The 17,664-nt window shown below is 42.9% G+C and overlaps 1 protein-coding gene across 8 annotated transcripts in view; it reads left to right on the top strand.

Annotated features, from left to right (window-relative positions):
* The first annotated feature begins 1,500 nt into the window (after positions 1-1,500).
* The window catches only part of Myb (MYB proto-oncogene, transcription factor), a 31,652-nt gene continuing 15,488 nt past the window's right edge, over positions 1,501-17,664 (top strand). For 2 of the 8 annotated variants that reach the window (XM_008822085.2, XM_008822082.3), the window contains exons 1-9: positions 1,501-1,731; positions 5,957-6,074; positions 7,594-7,665; positions 9,257-9,349; positions 9,587-9,807; positions 11,313-11,544; positions 12,782-12,862; positions 13,275-13,379; positions 15,254-15,508. In XM_008822085.2, coding sequence (XP_008820307.1) covers positions 1,709-1,731; positions 5,957-6,074; positions 7,594-7,665; positions 9,257-9,349; positions 9,587-9,807; positions 11,313-11,544; positions 12,782-12,862; positions 13,275-13,379; positions 15,254-15,508 — 1,200 coding nt within the window. In that variant the 5' untranslated portion in view covers positions 1,501-1,708. Of the gene's footprint in view, positions 1,732-5,956; positions 6,075-7,593; positions 7,666-9,256; positions 9,350-9,586; positions 9,808-11,312; positions 11,545-12,781; positions 12,863-13,274; positions 13,380-15,253; positions 15,509-16,381; positions 16,745-17,664 lie in introns of all 8 variants that reach the window. The other 6 variants (XM_008822080.2, XM_008822081.2, XM_008822079.2 and 3 more) reach the window with 6 other exon arrangements.

The raw sequence follows: 17,664 nt of genomic DNA, 5'->3' as shown, positions 1-17,664 counted from the left end.
TTCATTATAGAATCTAGAAATAAATATTGGCTTCAAATAGATATTAACTTGCAAGTGACTTGCCTTTAGGAATTGTGAGCTGAAACATCTCACAATAACTTTTTTCCTGCAAAATCTTAGGATAAATATTTAAACTATATAGCTAACTTTAAGAAGCAACGTTTCAAACACCAGATAGTCTTGAAACCCAGTATGCTTCACCATTTAATAAAATTCTGACTCATTTTAGTAAGAACATGCTTTTTTAGCAAGAAAAATGCTTTCTGAGCTAAGTTTGAACTGCTAGGGCACATGGGACACCCACAAACCCAGTCAGCAGAAGTCTCAAACTCCTAAAAGATTAAAGACAAAATAAATTGGTGTGTATTGAGAATGAAAAAAAAAAAAAAATCCCCAAGGGTACTGATCTATAAACAGAAGCAAAACTAAAACTCCCCCGAAATCCCCCAGTCACCAATCCTTATAAATTCAGCACGTCTCTCTCTTCTGGAGCCTCTAGTTAAAGGAACAGGAACATCTTTGTAGCTGGTGAAATCGAGCGTTCTCAAAATACACCCACCATGAACAAGGGCTCAGTACTAAGTGTTTAGCTTTGAAAATCATGCTTGCAAACGTGGGGTTTCCTGCGATCTGCTAGGGGGCCGGCTGTTCGGATCCCAGTGGATTTCCTGCAGGTGTATGATCCGGGATGCATGCACACCATGCAGGAGGCAGAGGTGCGTGGTGGGTGCCTCCAGGGACAGGCGGGGTGGGTGGGACCGGGCGTGTGCCCCAGTGAGAGAGGAAGGACATGTGACAAAACGGTGGTGGATGGTGGCGTGTGGGCTGCAGGATCTGGGAGGGGAGTAAAAGATCCGCCTGGGGCCCTATCGATCAGAGGCAACAGCCACAGGTTCTCATGTATTTAAGTGTCGTTTGTCACTAACAAGTGAACTAAAGATGTCTTTTTAAAACTGTGTAAGAAAAAGACCTAGCCAATCATCCTTGAAAAAAAAAAAAACTATACTTCTACCCTCTATTCAACCGGTCACCCCTCAATTCTCCTATGTCCAGGGGGAGCTGTTTCAACCCCTGCCCTAAATGCGACCCCCAAAGCAGGAGTTTCCCCCACCCACCCAGCGCCAGCGAGAGAAGGAGCCCGGCAGCCTGCGGACTGGGGGGACTTCGGTGCCACTGCCCAGGCCCGGGGAAGCGGCATCAGCGGGAGGAGGCGCGGGCCAGCAGAGGCCCCGGAGCGGGGTTTGCACAGGAAAAGGCGCCGCCGCCGGCCGCCCGCCCCTCCCTGGCCCCGGCTCTCTGCCCGCGCGCTGTCCTGGCCCGCCAGGAGCAGCTCCACGGCGCGGGAGGCGAATGAGAGCGGCGGCCCGGCAGCCCGGGCTGCAGCCAGGGCGACCGCGGAGGCGGCAGGCAGGGCGCGTGCGCACTGCTGGGGCGCCAGATTTGGCGGGAGGGGGAGTGTCCAAAGCTCTTTGTTTGATGGCATCTCTGTTTACAGAGTTTACACTTTAATATTAACCTGTTTCCTCCTCCTCCTTCTCCTCCTCCTCTGTGACCTCCTCCTCCTCCTCTTTCTCCTGAGAAACTTCGCCCCGGCGGTGCGGAGCGCCGCTGCGCAGCCGGGGAGGGACGCAGGCGAGGCGGAGGGCAGCGGGAGGCGGTAGCCGGTGCGGTCCCCGCGGCTCTCCGCGCAGCCCGGGCCCGCCGCGCCATGGCCCGGAGACCCCGGCACAGGTAACCGGGCGCCTGGGCGGGTACTTCGGGCAGGGACGCGCTGGGCGCCAGGCACCTGGGAGCAGGTGGGAATTTCTTCCCGGATCTTGTGCGGGGCTGTCAGCCCCTATCTTGGCCGCAAGAGCCGCTTCTGGAGACTGATGAATGGAAAAGTCTCTGCTAGGAGTGTTGAGGGGACCTTGGGAAGCACGCCCAGAAGCTCATTTTGCAAATTGCACGGGCATGCGTTGCTCTTTATTGGGGGTAAAAAAGCAGCAGGTTCCAGCCCAGGGCAGAGCGGTTCCCACCAGCACCCGGGAACCCACCAGGTGTCTGGCTTGGTGCCCCGAGGGTCGGCGAGGGAGCCGCAGCCTAATTGCTGGATGCAGTGAGATCTGTTTGGACTTGGACTTGCACAGCATATGGCAGATATAGGAAAATGCCGGATTGTTTAGTAGCTGCAGGTAGTTCACTGAAATTTCATTCATTCTTTATCGAGGCAAGAAAAGTGTCAGCTGACAGGCGGCTGCAAAGATTTTAGGGAGACGAAATGGTTTTGCAGATTGTTTTAAACTCTGTTTTTGAAGATTTGAAGATTTGAGCACTTATTCTGGAAGAGACTTTTATTTCTACTGCAAATAATGCGCGCGCCCGCGCCTCACATGTCACCGCACTGGGCGGGATGAAGGGTGAAATCCCTTCCCATTTCGGCCCCACGCATGGGAAGAGGGAGCAGAAAATGAAGGAAGCGCTCCTAGGAACTGTCAGTTGCAGGTTGCCCTGCTTCCACCGCTGGGCTTCCACCCCTGGCGCTCCCGGCGAGCTGCGGATGCGCGGGTTGGCGCGGTGGCGGTGGCCACTGGGCACTCGGGGCTGGAGGACCGCACCCCCGAGGCAGCTGCCAGCACCCGGGATGCTCCCGGCTTCCTCTCCCGAGCCCACGGTCCTGGCGCGCCGCGCGCACGTGGACGCAGCTAAGGTCGCGACTGCTGCCCCAGCTCTCCTCCGGCTGCCTTAGGTCCCCTGCCTCTGGCAGGGCCACCGGACAAACCCCAAAGGGAGGGGGGAAGTTCGCAGAGGCCAAGCCCATGCGCCTGCTTTTCCTCGGGTGGTTTGATTTTCGCGAAACTTATTTGGTTTGGGGAACCAGCAGGTACTGGTTCCCGCGGTGCGGTGGGAAGTTGCAAAGAACGTGGGCGTGGGCCCTGCCGCGCACCCTCCGGCAAGGCCAGCAGGGGAGCTGCCCGGGGCACCGCTGGCCATCGGGGCAAGAGGGGGCGACATCTGGGGGCCTTGGCTCTTGGCTCCCTGCGCCTCGCCCGGGGCTTGCCGCCCCTAAGACGTTCCGCCTTTCGCTTTGGGGACTTCACTCCCGAGCGCCCAGGTCACCTGTTTGGTAGAAAGCTGAAACCTGCAGCCGGAGGAGGGAAGGGCTGCTCCGAGTAGGCGCGGCAGAGACTGGGCGCCCCAGGTCTCGGTGGCCCCGCGGGGCGTGGCCGCTCAGGTTCCCAGCGGCTCTCAGGTAGCGGGGACCAAGGCAGCCGGGAGGGGCGGGAGCCTTGAACCTGGCTGGGAGTAGGGGCGGGGGACCCGGGTGGGGTGAGGGGAGAAACCCGGCTGCGGGCTCTCAGCCGTTTCTTGCAGGGCGAGCGTCGACTCGGCAGGGATTATTAACCAGGTCAGCGAAATGAGTCTGAACCCCTTTTCTAGAATCATGTAGCGGCCACAGGCACTTCCTCCCGCTCCCCTCCCTCTTCCCAACCCCACCACCAGCAGCAGCACCTCTTTTTCGTTTCTTTGCACGGTTTGTTTCCTTGACAGAATGTAGTATTCATAGTTGTACTTTTGTAACCACACCGGGTCTAGCAGGTGGAGGAGTCGAGAGCATCAAGCCTGAAATCAGCCTTTGAAAGTCCTTTGACTGTTGGGTCTGAGATCTTGTCAGAGCAGATAAAGGAAAAGTTATTTCAGGTCCTTTGTCGAAATTAATCATGCTACCGAGGCGACCAGGTCATTTTAGACTAAGGAAATCGCATGCAAAACTTCAAGGGAGCCCCTTGCCGAGACTGCCGATAGTGTGCACTAGCCCTGCTGCCCTTAAGGCCCTTCAGGATCTATCTGCAAGTCACAGCCACGTTTCCCCTCAGAATGGCTTTGCACGTCCTCTGCTCTGTGCTTGCTTTTTAAGAGGCACTTTTTATGCGCTTTGGAAACACCTTAGAAATAGAATCTTAAGACCTATGGATATAGAATCCAGGTGCCTAGGCAGAAGCCTAGGAAGGACGGTAGAGAGGGAGGGTCGGCAGGGAAGGGAGGGGAGGAGGGAGGGGAGGAGATTTGTACAAGTCAAACACCTCCTGGGTTCAGACAGAACTAGGACTGGCATTTCGCTACTAGAACCTGTTCCTGTGAGTCGGGTTCTCCCTCACCTGGCTGTTGACTGCCCCCTGTGGGCGACTATGTTGCTTGTTCTTAGATGAGGCTGTGATCAGAGAGAGGCCCAGGTATTAGTTTGGAAATTGCCCACAGTTCCAAAAATGTCATCTCCAGCTCTAGCCAAACCTAAAAGGTTAACGTGAATTAAGTCTTGTGGCTCCGCTTTTGGATTACTTTGACTTTCTTGGTATCCCTGATACTTCACAAAAGGTTGCCTTATTTGAGAGGCTTTCCAAGGAGTTCCCTAGCAAAAGGGAGTCCCATAGAAAGATACTGATTTACATACAGCCTCTGGACTTTTACTATTTTATTAACCTTATCACACTGTGTTTTGTATTAAAGGGAAACTTTTCATTACTTTTGGTAAAAGTTATGTACTGCCTCCTGTTTTCTGTATGAAACAGAATTCTGCTCTTGGTTCAACAGAGCAGAAGGTTCAAAGGATTGACCCTAAATGGGGAAAAAAAGTGATTACAGATTATGAATACAGTTTAGTGGGGTTTTTTTTGGTGGTGTTTAAAGTTAGATCACATCCTGTTACTATGCAACCTAAACCATCAACTTGATGCCCAAAATAATAGTTTTAAATGATGAGATTCCCAACTCAAGAGTTTTGATAAACACTTTTGCTTAACTTGTAGCAGATTGGAAGTATACATTTGTGAGTTAGTTTTGGAAGACAAAACCTGTTATGAATGTAAATTTGCTTTTAAAAGATAACTTGCATTATGATACTGCTTTATATCATTTTAATTGGTCTGTATTGATGGGTTTTTCAGTTTTACAGTGATGAATTTTAGTGAGGTTGTGAAGTATATGATTTTTTAATATCTTAAATTTTATAAGAAAAATTATATCTAAAACCAAACTACAGAATTACACTATTCAGTATATGATTAATGAACTTAAGCTTAGAGTAACTTCAGCAGTCATCAAACTCAGTAAAAGAATTAGCTCTTTTGAAAACAGTAATTTTTTTTAACCTGTAGATTTCATATGGGGGAATCCCTTGGTTTTTAATTAGGTACATTTTAAGATATTTTAGACACATTCAGTCAGAGACACAGAAAACAAGAGTAAGTAGGATTCTGACTAACTGGTGCCCTAGTTATTCACTTGGTTACTCTGGGAAACAGTATTGTAAACATGGCCACAAGTTGGGTCAACCAGGCCCAGAGCTTTGAAAAATTTGATATTTATGTTAATTGCAAAACAGTTTGATGGCCTTAGTCTCCCTCGGGTTTTAAAACCCTTCCCTCTTACGTTTTTCAAATCTTCTGATCTTTAAGGAATGATTGCAGTTATGCTTTTGAATGTATTCTTTCTTGATTTTTTTATTTTAATAGAGCACAAGCTCTATTAGAATATAATTCATTGGTTCATTTTGTTCAGGAAATATTTAAACGATTTGACACATGCCAAAGATTTTGAGTGTGCACTTATATAAAGGACATGGCCTCTTGTTTCTGTTCTTTTCCTTAACACTGAGTTTTAAATTTACTCGTCCATTGGTTGGAAGGTTGCCAGATGTGTAACTTGTCACTGATCTAACAGTAACAGCAGGTTTAAACATGCAGAGCAATAGGAAAGTGCCAGGTCCTTTGCTGTATCTGTGGATACCAATAACAGCAGAACCAGTTTACAATACTACAGCAACAAAAACAGAAAACAATCTCATTGTGCAAGTTTTCCAAAGTTTTATCTTCATAGACTTTGAAGAGCTTGCTGAAGTGTTTTTGTGTAAGTTTCATAATCCCATAGCTGAGGTCCTCTGATTTCAGCCTATGTCTGCCCATTCTTGTTTCTGCAGCATATACAGTAGCGATGAAGACGACGAAGACATTGAGATGTGTGACCATGATTATGACGGGCTGCTTCCCAAGTCTGGAAAGCGTCATTTGGGGAAAACTAGGTGGACCCGGGAGGAGGTAACTAGTCACTTTATCAAAACCTAGAAAAATGTAGCATCTATAATTGGTGAAAACAACATTTTAGCAAAGCTGAATGTGCTTCTGCTCATTTGCAGACTCAGAGAGCTTATCCTGGCATGCTGGGCAGCATGCTCACTCCACCTCTCCCATTTCCAAGCTATTCTTCAGTTTTTGGTTCCTTTTCCCTTTATGCTTTGCCTGCCATTTCTCATTCTGGAGCCCCACCACTTCCTGCTACTGCTTCATTACATCCAAGCCCAGTGCCTCTTCTGTGAAACTTCCACAAGACTGGATGCACCCTTCTATGTTCCCATGCCACTTGAGTGCATGCTTGAGTATAGTGGTGCTGTTACGTTCATGTCTCTTCCAGCAGACTTCAAGTAACTTGAGGGTGAAGACCAAGAGTCTCTTCATCTTTTGTTTTCTTTGAGCCCAGAATAACTTGGTAAAATGTAGGATGAATGTTCTCTGCATAAACGAATACATTGTCATTTCCTAAATAAAACATTCACAGAACTCTTATAAAAGGATCATCTAATATTCTCTATTTCACAGACCTATGCACATTATTCTAAAAGTGTCCAATAATGAGGGATAATATATCTGCTTCTTTGAGGAGCGCAATCATTAATGTATGAAGAAGAGTTTCTTTTTCTTTACTGAACCATGAGATTTATTGCATTCTGTAATATGAACCTCTGGGAACAGGTAGACAAGATTCCTAGGGAAGCACCTAGGAAATGTACATCCCACCTATCAAGCTCAAGCACTTAGATGATCCTTTGGGATATGGAAGTGCTGTTATTAACCCTGGTTTCCAGTTTCTGTCTTGCACCAGGATCCTTCATTTCCTCTGAGTGGTATCTTTGCAGAAAATTTTAAATACGTTTAGAAAGGCACTTGTCAACTAATAGGATGGTGAACAGTATATGAACTGATAGAACCAGCTACCTGGGAATGTCTAGTGCCTTCCATGTTCTAATACTCTTGGTCTTTCATAAATTCTGAATATATTGATACAAAACCTAAATGATTTTACTGCCTTCAAGTTAAATATGAAATGTTGTCTTCTTTTTTATATGGAAGAACTAAGAGAATATTCTATCTTATAATTTTATCTCTTGCCCTGTTAAATGGCTACTGAGTTTAACATTGGGATTCACTTTTTCTCCATTCAGTGAAAGTATTAACAGTTATCATGTAATAAACATTTAACACATGGTAGGCATTACTATAAATATTTTACATTGTATAGTCCCTTCATATCCCTGGTGATATCAATATTCCCATTTTATAGATGACAATACTAGTCTGTTGTATAACTAGTCAATAGCTTTGCCAAAGTGAAAGCTTTAATATGACTGTAAATAAATCTATTCTCAAAACCAGTATATTACACCAATATTGACTATATTTGGATGCTTTTGAAAGGTTTATTTTTCTGGGTTGGATTGTGGGATTGGTTCCTTTGTTCAGTAAATGACTGATACCTGAGGATCACCTTTAAATGTCTTAGGATGAAAAGCTAAAGAAGCTGGTGGAGCAGAATGGGACGGATGACTGGAAAGTAATTGCCAACTATCTCCCGGTATGTTCGTAATTTTTCCTTTTTGTAAAAGAAAATCTCCCCCCAAGGATTTCAGTAAAAATTACTTGGAAAGGTTATTAAGAGATTACATACTTGCCCACATAGACATAAGGGAACAGATGCTCCATCCATAATTTATATTTTGTACTGTAACCCATATAATTGAGGTTTCTAAATATACTATTAAAAGATTTTGAGTTATTTCGACAATTGCTTCTTGTTTTGTCATTTGATTTATTAGGATAATGTAAATTAACATTCTGATGGTTTGGTACATGGTAGAGGATTAAACTTGATCTTTTCTCAAAGCCAGTTTCTACATTCCCCATTTTCATCAATAGCTATATTTTTGGCACATGGATTTAAAATTCTAGAGTTCTTTTGGACTTATTAACCACCACCACCACCCCCAATCCAAAGAATGACTGGGGAGCCTGGAATTCTTTCACATTTCACCCTTTCTGTTCCTCTGGTCTGGCCACAGGATGGCTGCCCTGTCCACTCATCTGGTCTATTGCAGTAGTTCCCTCACGAACTTCACCAGGTGTAGCTTTTTACTTTTCCATCAATTCCAAACATTATAGTGGCTGGCGCTTCCTAAACTGCATTTATTCCTAACTGGCCAAGTGCTTGCCTAGCATATGTCAGTCCCCAGGTTTAATCTCTAACCCCATATAAACAAATAACAAACAACTGCACAAACAAAAGCCCCACCATTTGCAACATAGTATGTCACAAATCAAGTGAACAGCCTTGCCTGGCACAGAAAAACTCTCCTGTTTGTCTCAACTTACAGTCCCATCGGCTCCCCCTCTGCCCCCTCTGTTTTCTACTTCCTCTCCACAAGCAGGTTTGGTGGTATTCATTTCTGCTTTTTCTCCTCTGGACTTTTGTTCCTGGTGATTTCGTTGCCTGGAATGTTCTCTTTTGCTTCTCTAGTTAAAAATTCTGACTAATGTCTAGAGTCTGTTTGTATTCCTGTATTCCTCCTACGGCAGCAATGTCTCCTAAGGGTACCCTTCTGTCCTCGCCCCAACAACATTTTGCTTTGGTCTCTCCTTGCATATAAAACAAATTTAACCTTCTGTGATAATCAATTATACATTATCTTTTTGTTCTTATAAGATTATTAGGTCCCATAAAATAGGACCTTTTATTTTCATTCCTTCTCAATATGAGTGTGGTTCCGAACTAAACATTGTGTAGTTTGAATGGGAGGCCAATTCCTTTAGAATGGATTTTCACTGAAACCTGGCAGAATGGAGTTTCTAACAAATTTTAAGCCATGAGGGTACTTCCATCATACACTACAGACTGAGGTTAAATTAAATTGACACATACATGTGCAATTTGGTATTCCTTTTATTCATGTAACAGGGCTGTCTCCTTCCGGAGACAGAGATTCCAGTCGTAGAAGCAGCTTTGAACATTCTTTAGCCTCTAGGCAATGCAGGAGAGGAAGGCTCTCTACACAAGGCTCTAAATGTTCTTGAATGTTTTCACTACATATTGTCCACGTAAGATTCACGCTGAACAAAGTCTTCCTGTGTTCATTACATCTTATCCTTGTGACGGTGCGTGCTTTGTCTAGAATCGGACAGATGTGCAATGCCAACACCGATGGCAGAAAGTGTTAAACCCTGAGCTCATCAAGGGTCCCTGGACCAAAGAAGAAGACCAGAGAGTAAGTTCTGTTTTCATAGATGTGTGAATCCTAGTTAAGACTATTCCTAAAACATGTTTCCCAACCTGGAGGAAGCAAGTAAAAATGTCCACATGGGAAGTAAAGGACTTGCTTCCCATCTTTCTAGTGAATGGAAGCAGATTTTTAGTTCTCCGACTATCTCATAACACTGAAGCTTGATGATGCTGACTCATTCTGTAACATTAAGACACAGATTATTTTTGTGTTTATCTGCAGGTGATAGAGCTTGTACAGAAATACGGTCCAAAACGTTGGTCTGTTATTGCCAAGCACTTAAAGGGGAGAATTGGAAAACAATGCAGGGAGAGGTGGCATAACCACTTGAATCCAGAAGTTAAGAAAACCTCCTGGACAGAAGAGGAAGACAGAATTATTTACCAAGCACACAAGAGACTGGGGAACAGATGGGCAGAAATCGCAAAGCTACTGCCTGGACGGTAATACTTTGTCAAAAAAAAAAATATTGATGGGGAAGATAATGGAGTGGGTATTGAACATTCTAAGTGTATGAGTGAACTATTGACCGTCAATTATGATCATTTCATTAGATAAGCCAATACCACAGAATTTTGGAAGTGGAAGAGATCTTAGAATTTATCCAGTTGAACTGTTAGTCTCAATGGTGAGCCTTGAGCCACGTCTTTTAACTTTCTTCAACCTTCATTTCCCAGTTTCCAGAACGGCTAGTAATTGTTTCACAGAGGTAATGCTATGAGTAAAATAAGTGTGAAAACATTTTGCAAGCTGAATTTTAAGGTGAAAATATTAAAGTTGTTTTTATTTGGGGACTTCTTGATTCAAAGTTAGAAAAAGGAATATTTTAAAGATGGCTTACAGAGTGTTTCCTTGTGACTCTCCAAAGCATCTCCTCTCTGTGACTCAAGAACTTTTGAGAAATCAAGAGTTTGGTCAAAAGAGGCCTTTTCTCCCATGTTGTCTGAGAGGATATGCTATTGATTTTTCTAAAAATTGATGGGTTGATTGAAGTTCCTCTTTCTTTAGCACACATTCCCCCACCCCCATGGAAATAGTAAAAGGGAGTCTTGAATGTTTGGGGTGTTTTTTGGTTTGGGTTTTTTTGTTTTGTTTTGTTTTGCTTTTTTTTTTTTTTAAGCTGGAAAACTTTTCCTGAGAATAGAAAAAGTTTAATAAAAATGCTTTGCAGTTTGAAACTACACTAGGAAGCTGAGTGTGGTGGTGTGTGCCTGCAATCCCAACATTTAGTACGCAAGCCTGAGGATGTGAAATTCAAGTCCAGCCTGGGCTATGTGAGGCATTGTCTCAAAAAGCAAGCCCTACTCCCTGAAAAGGAAAAAAACATATACTGGGGTTAGCATCTTTCATTTGGGATCCTGTTGGGGGTGAAGAGGAATCCTGTTATCCCATTTTCCGCTCCTATTTCTGTCTAGTTACAAGTGGCTTTTAAAAGGTAGGAGCAATTTTTTTGTTCAAACTTTCTCCCTAGAGTTATAGGCAACAAAGAGTAGGCATTGAGGTTGAATCACTGTTATTCCAAGTTTGGCCAAGTCCCTATGTGGTATGTAGGCCCTGCTAAGCCACAATCTAAGAAAAAAAATACTACAATAGCTGGAACTTTTATGTTGTATTAAAGTCTGGTGGCACCTGGATTGTCAAAATCAATATGAAATATTATTATATTGAACAGACTCCTTTACCAAGGAATCAAAATACTAAGAAGATGTTAAAAGTTGTAGAAAATTCCAGCTTATGTTAGTAAGAAAAAAAAATTTAAGGATTTAAAATGAGACAGTAGGGCAAGCATGATCTTTCAAGGTAGAAAAGATCAAAACAATTAAAAAGAAAAAAAATAACAGTTAGTAGAACCACAGAAGAGATTTCTGTTAGAAACAGTTTTCTGTCAATTAACTCTAATCTGAATTAAAATTTTTGTAAATTTTGTATGTGATATATTTCTGTGCAGAACTGATAATGCTATCAAGAACCACTGGAATTCCACAATGCGTCGGAAGGTGGAACAGGAAGGTTATCTACAGGAGTCTTCAAAAGCCAGCCAGCCAGCAGTAGCCCCCAGCTTCCAGAAGAACAATCATTTGATGAGTTTTGCTCATGCCCCACCTTCTCAGCTCCCTCCTACTGGCCAGTCCCCTGTGAACAGTGACTATTCCTATTACCACGTTTCTGAAGCACAAAGTGTAAGCCATTCCTGAGAAGTTAGTGGAATGTGAGAGAGTTATTTCCTTGAGGTCCAGGTCATAAAAATGCTTCCTGCTTGTGTGCTTGTCATAGAACTTCCATAAGCATGATCACAGACAATCCTCAGATAGACCCTTTGAAGTACACAGGGGAAGAGGCAATTCTCTCTGATTTTTGTTTCTGGAAACAAGAATGGGAAATAGTTTGTGTACAGCTCATAGAAGTAGTACTGAATAGAATCTGAGTTGTTTTGTTCTAGCTTGCTATTCCACATCTGATTTAAAGTTAGCTTTTGGATGTAAATTTACTTAAAATACTCTGAAGTCTTAAGAATGGGGGAAGGGACTTACATTTGTAGCCTAATATTTTTCTTTTCACAAATGAAAAGTGAATGTATTATTACACTTAAAGAGGATAGTTAAGCTCTGACCTACAAAGGGTGGTTATGAGTTGAATTCTAGTGATACCTAGCAGAAGTATAGTAATTGATTCACTCAGTAAATGTTTGCCTTCTTACTGAGTCCAGAGCAGAGTGTTGTGGTATTGATTCTATGATGTTTCACTTTATTTTCATTTGGATTGGTAGCATTCCTTCCCCATTTCTAGACATTTATATCTAGGGGAAGAAATAATGTATAGAGTGTGGAAATGAAGAATAAAGAGGAAAAAATCAAGAAATGCTTATTATAGAACTAACAATAATAAATGGTGAAACTTACCCAAGAATTACAGAGATCATATGCAAATATTATGTAAAACATATTCATGAGTCATTTCTACTTGGCTCTATCTGTTCCTTAGATTTGACTACAGACTTTCCAGAAAGGTCTCCAGTGAATGAATCACCATAAAAGCTTCTGTGCTTTTTATTAAAACTCAAAATTATTCCAAGAAAAATGTTCTGAGTTACAAACAGCCAGTGCTGTCAGTTTCTCTCAAACTTCTTTTACACACTCATGAATATTTTTCCATTGTACTTTTCTCTAATTAAGGAATGCTTTCTGTTGGGCTTGATGAACACTTTAGGCTTCCCTCTACTACTTTAGCTAGTAAGTCATTTTTAAATGCCTGGCTAAATTTCAAGTTAGAGGCGGGTGTTTTGGGTTTTAGTTGTTCAGTGAATTTTATCAGCAAAGTACTTTTTCCCTCAGCCCCAGAACAAAACCCTAAGAACCGAGTCCTCTGAAGCATATGTAATCATGACTGACTTGGCCTTTGTTCTTCTTCTCCAACTAGGTCTCCAGCCATGTTCCATATCCTGTAGCCTTACATGTAAATATAGTCAACGTCCCTCAGCCAGCTGCTGCAGCCATTCAGGTAAGCTGGTCACATACAGATTCCTCAGCTGTACAAGGCACCAGTTTTATGAACTACTTTATTTATTCCATCTAAATACATATGTTACAAACAAAAACCAGAAGAAAAACTAATACCAGCATGGAGGACTGAGTTGGCGCTAGCTGTCTAGCACCTGTGACTTCTGGGAAGAGTTCACGCAGGAGTTTTCTGAGGCATCCATCAGCATGCACTGTGCCCTCAGCTTTCAGCTTGCTGCCTTAAACCCCATTGAACCTTCAGAAAGATTTCTGTAAGGGTGAATTCTGCTGGGGTTGGTTTCACACTGCAGCTCTCTGGGCAGTGTAAGATGCCCCAAGACTACCTGCTACAACCATTGTTCGTATAGTTTCCACTCAGACTTGTGTTTTCTCTCCTTCACTTGTAATTCCAGAGACACTATAATGATGAAGACCCTGAGAAAGAAAAGCGAATAAAGGAATTAGAGTTGCTCCTAATGTCGACTGAGAATGAGCTGAAAGGCCAGCAGGCATTGCCAGTAAGAATGTCACCATGTGATGACTTTATCCCAACACTCTTCTGTGTCCTGTTTCTCCTTTTCTAAATATTGTATAAGCCAAGGATATGTATATCCATTATCACTGTTTCAATGGAATGCTGTTAGTATCAGCAGTATCTTTTTGTTTTGTAATAGAACCACAATATCCAATTGTGATTGTCATCATCCAGTGTTTCTTTTAGAGAGATTTTCATCAATTTGAAAACTAGGAAAGATAAAATGAGTGAAAATCTGCTTCTTTTTTTCTTTACGAAGCTTTCAATTTGTGTGGTATCTATTTATTTGATTTTTTTCTGTTATTGTCTTACTCTGTATCTACATATTTTATTTTATATTTTCAAACATAATTTGATGCATTTTTAGTATATACATGTAGAAATGGGATATGTTACCTCTGCTTAAATAGTAGCTGCTGTCTTGTATGTATCAAAGCTATGTGGGCCATTTCTATTATTATTATTGTGTGTGTGTGCCTATATGTACACATATTCCCATGGGTGTGTGCACATGTGTGAAGGTGCATATGCACATGTGTGTACATGTGTACACAGGCCAGAGGTTGACACCAAATGTCTTCTTTGATTGATCACCACCTTTTGGAAAATTTATTAGTGTATGTGCTGTTTGGGGGTATGCAAGTGCACGTGTGACAGTGCACGTGTAGACATCAAAGGACAATTTTCTAGAATCAATTTTCTCCTTCTACTGGGTTCTGGGGCTCAAACTTGGATTGTCAGACTTGTGAGGCAAGTGATTTTATATGCTTAACTATCTTGCTGGCCCTCTACCTTATTTTTTGAGACAGGGATTCTCACTAAACCTGGAGCTCGTCCATTTGGCTAGGCTGCCTGACCAGTGAGCTCAGGAATCTGCCTGGCTCTGCCTTTCCAGCACTAGGGTTACAGGCACTCACTGCTGTGGGTTCTAGGGATCCAGACTGAGAGTCTCATGCTTGCATGGTAGGCATGTTATACACTTAGCCATCTTCCCAGCCCCACCTCACTCACCACTTTTTTGTGACACTACTGGAGATTGAACCTAGGGCCTCATGCACGCTAGGCAAGCACTCATCCACTGAACTTCAGCCCTTACCCTTGTGGGGGTCATTTCTGAATCCTGTGGATGGGCAGCAAACTGGGAAAGCAGCTTGCACCTGGAACACATGTGGCTAACCTACAAAGTAAGTAGGAAAAAAGTGATACCCAGATAATCCGGATACCCAGTAGGGACTCTTAGGGTGAAATTTCTTTTTATTGTTACATAATAAAATAATGTGCATATGCTAGTTTTACCACTTTTGAACTTTAATATTTTGCAATTTCTCCTCTTGCGAGGTCATGCTGTAAGGAGATTTCTGTTAGCCTGATCTTCTGCTTTCCTGACTTGGCAGCCCTCTCTACATCAGTGCAATCTGTAGTCCTAGAAAAGAATAGAAGCAACAGGATATGTGCAGATAAAAGTAACTAACTCTTGAATCCTTTCAGTAGGTTAGAATGCAAATAAGACCATTCTTCAGTCACAACAAACATGGACAGTTTGCAAATTCATTTTAAATAGATTTCTAAGAGACTCTAAGACTTCTATTTTGCAGCATAGTCCCAAAGTTTACAGCCTGAATAAAATCATAGTAACTAAGGCAATCTTGTAGGTCCAAATTAGAGCACTCTTGAAAAGCAGGTCTTGCATCGACAAAAAGGAAACATCTTGACAACTGTCTCCCAGGCATAAGTTTTGGATGATGCAACTTGGTTTATCTTTCCTCCCACAGCATCTGATACCTTGTGCAACATCGTTGCTAAGCTGCTTCTTCCTTTCTTCTCCCCATCTTTATTTCTACACACCCCCTTCCTCAGACACAGAACCACACTTGCAGTTACCCAGGGTGGCACAGCACTTCCATTGCGGACCACACCAGACCTCATGGAGACAGTGCACCTGTTTCCTGTTTGGGAGAACACCACTCCACTCCATCTCTGCCTGCAGATCCCGGCTCCCTGCCTGAAGAAAGCGCCTCACCAACAAGGTGCATGATCGTCCATCAGGGCACCATTCTGGATAATGTTAAGAACCTCTTAGAATTTGCAGAAACACTCCAATTTATAGATTCTGTAAGTAGAATTGCTAAGGCACGTTAATATTTCTAGAAGAGAAATTAGGGAACTCATTTCCTAAATCTTTGCCATTTTCTATAGTGAATGTTTTTGACCTACATCCATGTAAAGTTAAAAGATAATTTTAGTCCTCATGAAATGTGTTTCTTTTAGAGATTTGATTTCATAAGCTATCTACACAAAAGACAGCTTTCCACACTCTGCTTCCAAAGGCATAGTTCTTTTAAAAATAATAAAGTTGTTAGCTTAGGAAGGAGAGCTTAGGCTAGAAGAACAGTGTTTAAGCTACTTTTAACAAATCTTTTAAAGTTTTGCTTACTCGTTTGTGATTCTCTAGAAATTTTCTTTGCTTTTTTTTTTTTTGATAGGACATAATGATTTATGTTTCCTTTCAGCTTAAGACAACCCTTCAGTGTCTTTGAAGTAACAGCTAAGGCTGTGCCATAGCTTTCTCTACAAAATACAAAGCATTGATTAACAGTAGCGCCGGTTCACTGAGATAAACTGTCTTCAGTGAAACAATCTGAGCTCAGTACCCTCCCAGCAGACACTCAGTGGCTTGTTACGTTTTCCAGTTGGTTAAAAAGCATGTATAGCCTGCTTGTGGGGCAGGACTCTTGGCTATGGCCCTTATGTACCGTCTAGAAAGGTTTTCTGTTTGCTTTAAATTGCATGCAGAAGAGAGGGCCTGTGCTCTCCACAGCACACGTGCAAGGGCAACCTCACTGTCACCCTGAGCTAGAAGTCCAGCAAGCAGGCACAGCATTCTTGCATGTAGCATCCCTTGCTGGCGGTGCTGTGTTGCAGGTGATGATGGCACTCATCCTGTACACACCATCTCAAAGCTCTGTGCCTCCCACATTGTTTCAGGATTCTTCAGCACGGTGTGATCTCAGCAGTTTTGAAATCTTTGAAGAAGCAGCTTTTTCACCTAGCCAACATCACACAGGCAAAGCCCTCCAGCTGCAGCAAAGACAGGGCTCTGGGACTAGACCTGCAGGACAGCCTAGCCCGAGGGTGCACAGACGCATGCTGAGTGAGGGTTCCCTTGGTCCAGCCAGGGCCTTACCTCCTTCGAGGCAAAGCACAATTCCACTGGTCATCCTTCGAAAAAAGCGGGGCCAGGCCGGCCCCTTAGCCACTGGAGACTCTAGCTCCTTCCTATTTGCTGACGTCAGCAGCTCAACTCCCAAGCGTTCCCCTGTCAAAAGTCTGCCCTTCTCTCCCTCGCAGGTAGAGACAATTTCTGCACAGCTGTTACTAATTTCCAGCAGACACCTGAGCCCTAATAATCTAGAAATTAATCCTTTGGAACAAATTACTAATTGCTACTGTCCTTGCTGACTTAACTCTTCACTGCATCTAGCTGGGGCTAAGTCGTATTGCCTCCTAGAATTTAGGCTGGCTGCACACCCACTGACGATTTTGTCACATTTTTCTCCCTTTTACTCTTTTGGTGGTTTGGACGATAGTTGCATGAGATGTGCTTTTGCTTCCTTCCACACTAGAGCTTAACATTTCTGTCCCTTCCAGCCCATGTCATCCCTCCCTTTAAAAATGCTAACATGTTTTCTGCCTCTTTGTTCACTTATTATTATGTGATTCACTGACCCTGGGGAGAAGGGAACCAAATTATGATTACATAACATATGGATTGCAACTAGAAAAATGTAACGATTATGATCCATCTGTAAGGGGAAATGTTGGAGGAGACAGTGACAAACAGATGCTTAAAGATAATAATTTGAAATTTTCAACATTGGCTCTTTTAAAATTTGTCGTGGTATTTTACCTAGGCAGTTTTTCCCAAAAAATACTCTTATCTCATATAGTGCTCATAAGACATAAAAATTTAATGCTTATCAGAGCCATGTGTTCCTAAATTGTAATTAAAGATAATTTGGCTGTTTAAAGATTTTTTTTCAATGATGTCTGTTGAGGGATTTTTACTTTTTTGTGTGTATGTGTGGTTTTAGGAATACAACCCAGAGCCTCATGCTTGCTAAGGAAGTGTTCTACTACTGAGCTATATTTATGAACCTATTTACTTTAAAAATAGCTTATCCCTACCAAATATATATATATATTTGGCTAGGGATTTTTTTGCCCACATTTTTTCCAAACTATGTTCTATAGAATATTAGTTCTGCCAG

This window comes from Nannospalax galili, unplaced genomic scaffold, assembly GCF_000622305.1.
Source record: "Nannospalax galili isolate Female #2095 unplaced genomic scaffold, S.galili_v1.0 scaffold186, whole genome shotgun sequence".
Taxonomy (NCBI): domain Eukaryota; kingdom Metazoa; phylum Chordata; class Mammalia; order Rodentia; family Spalacidae; genus Nannospalax; species Nannospalax galili.
Note: the sequence above shows the minus strand (reverse complement) of the source record. Positions and strands in the feature narration are given on the sequence as shown.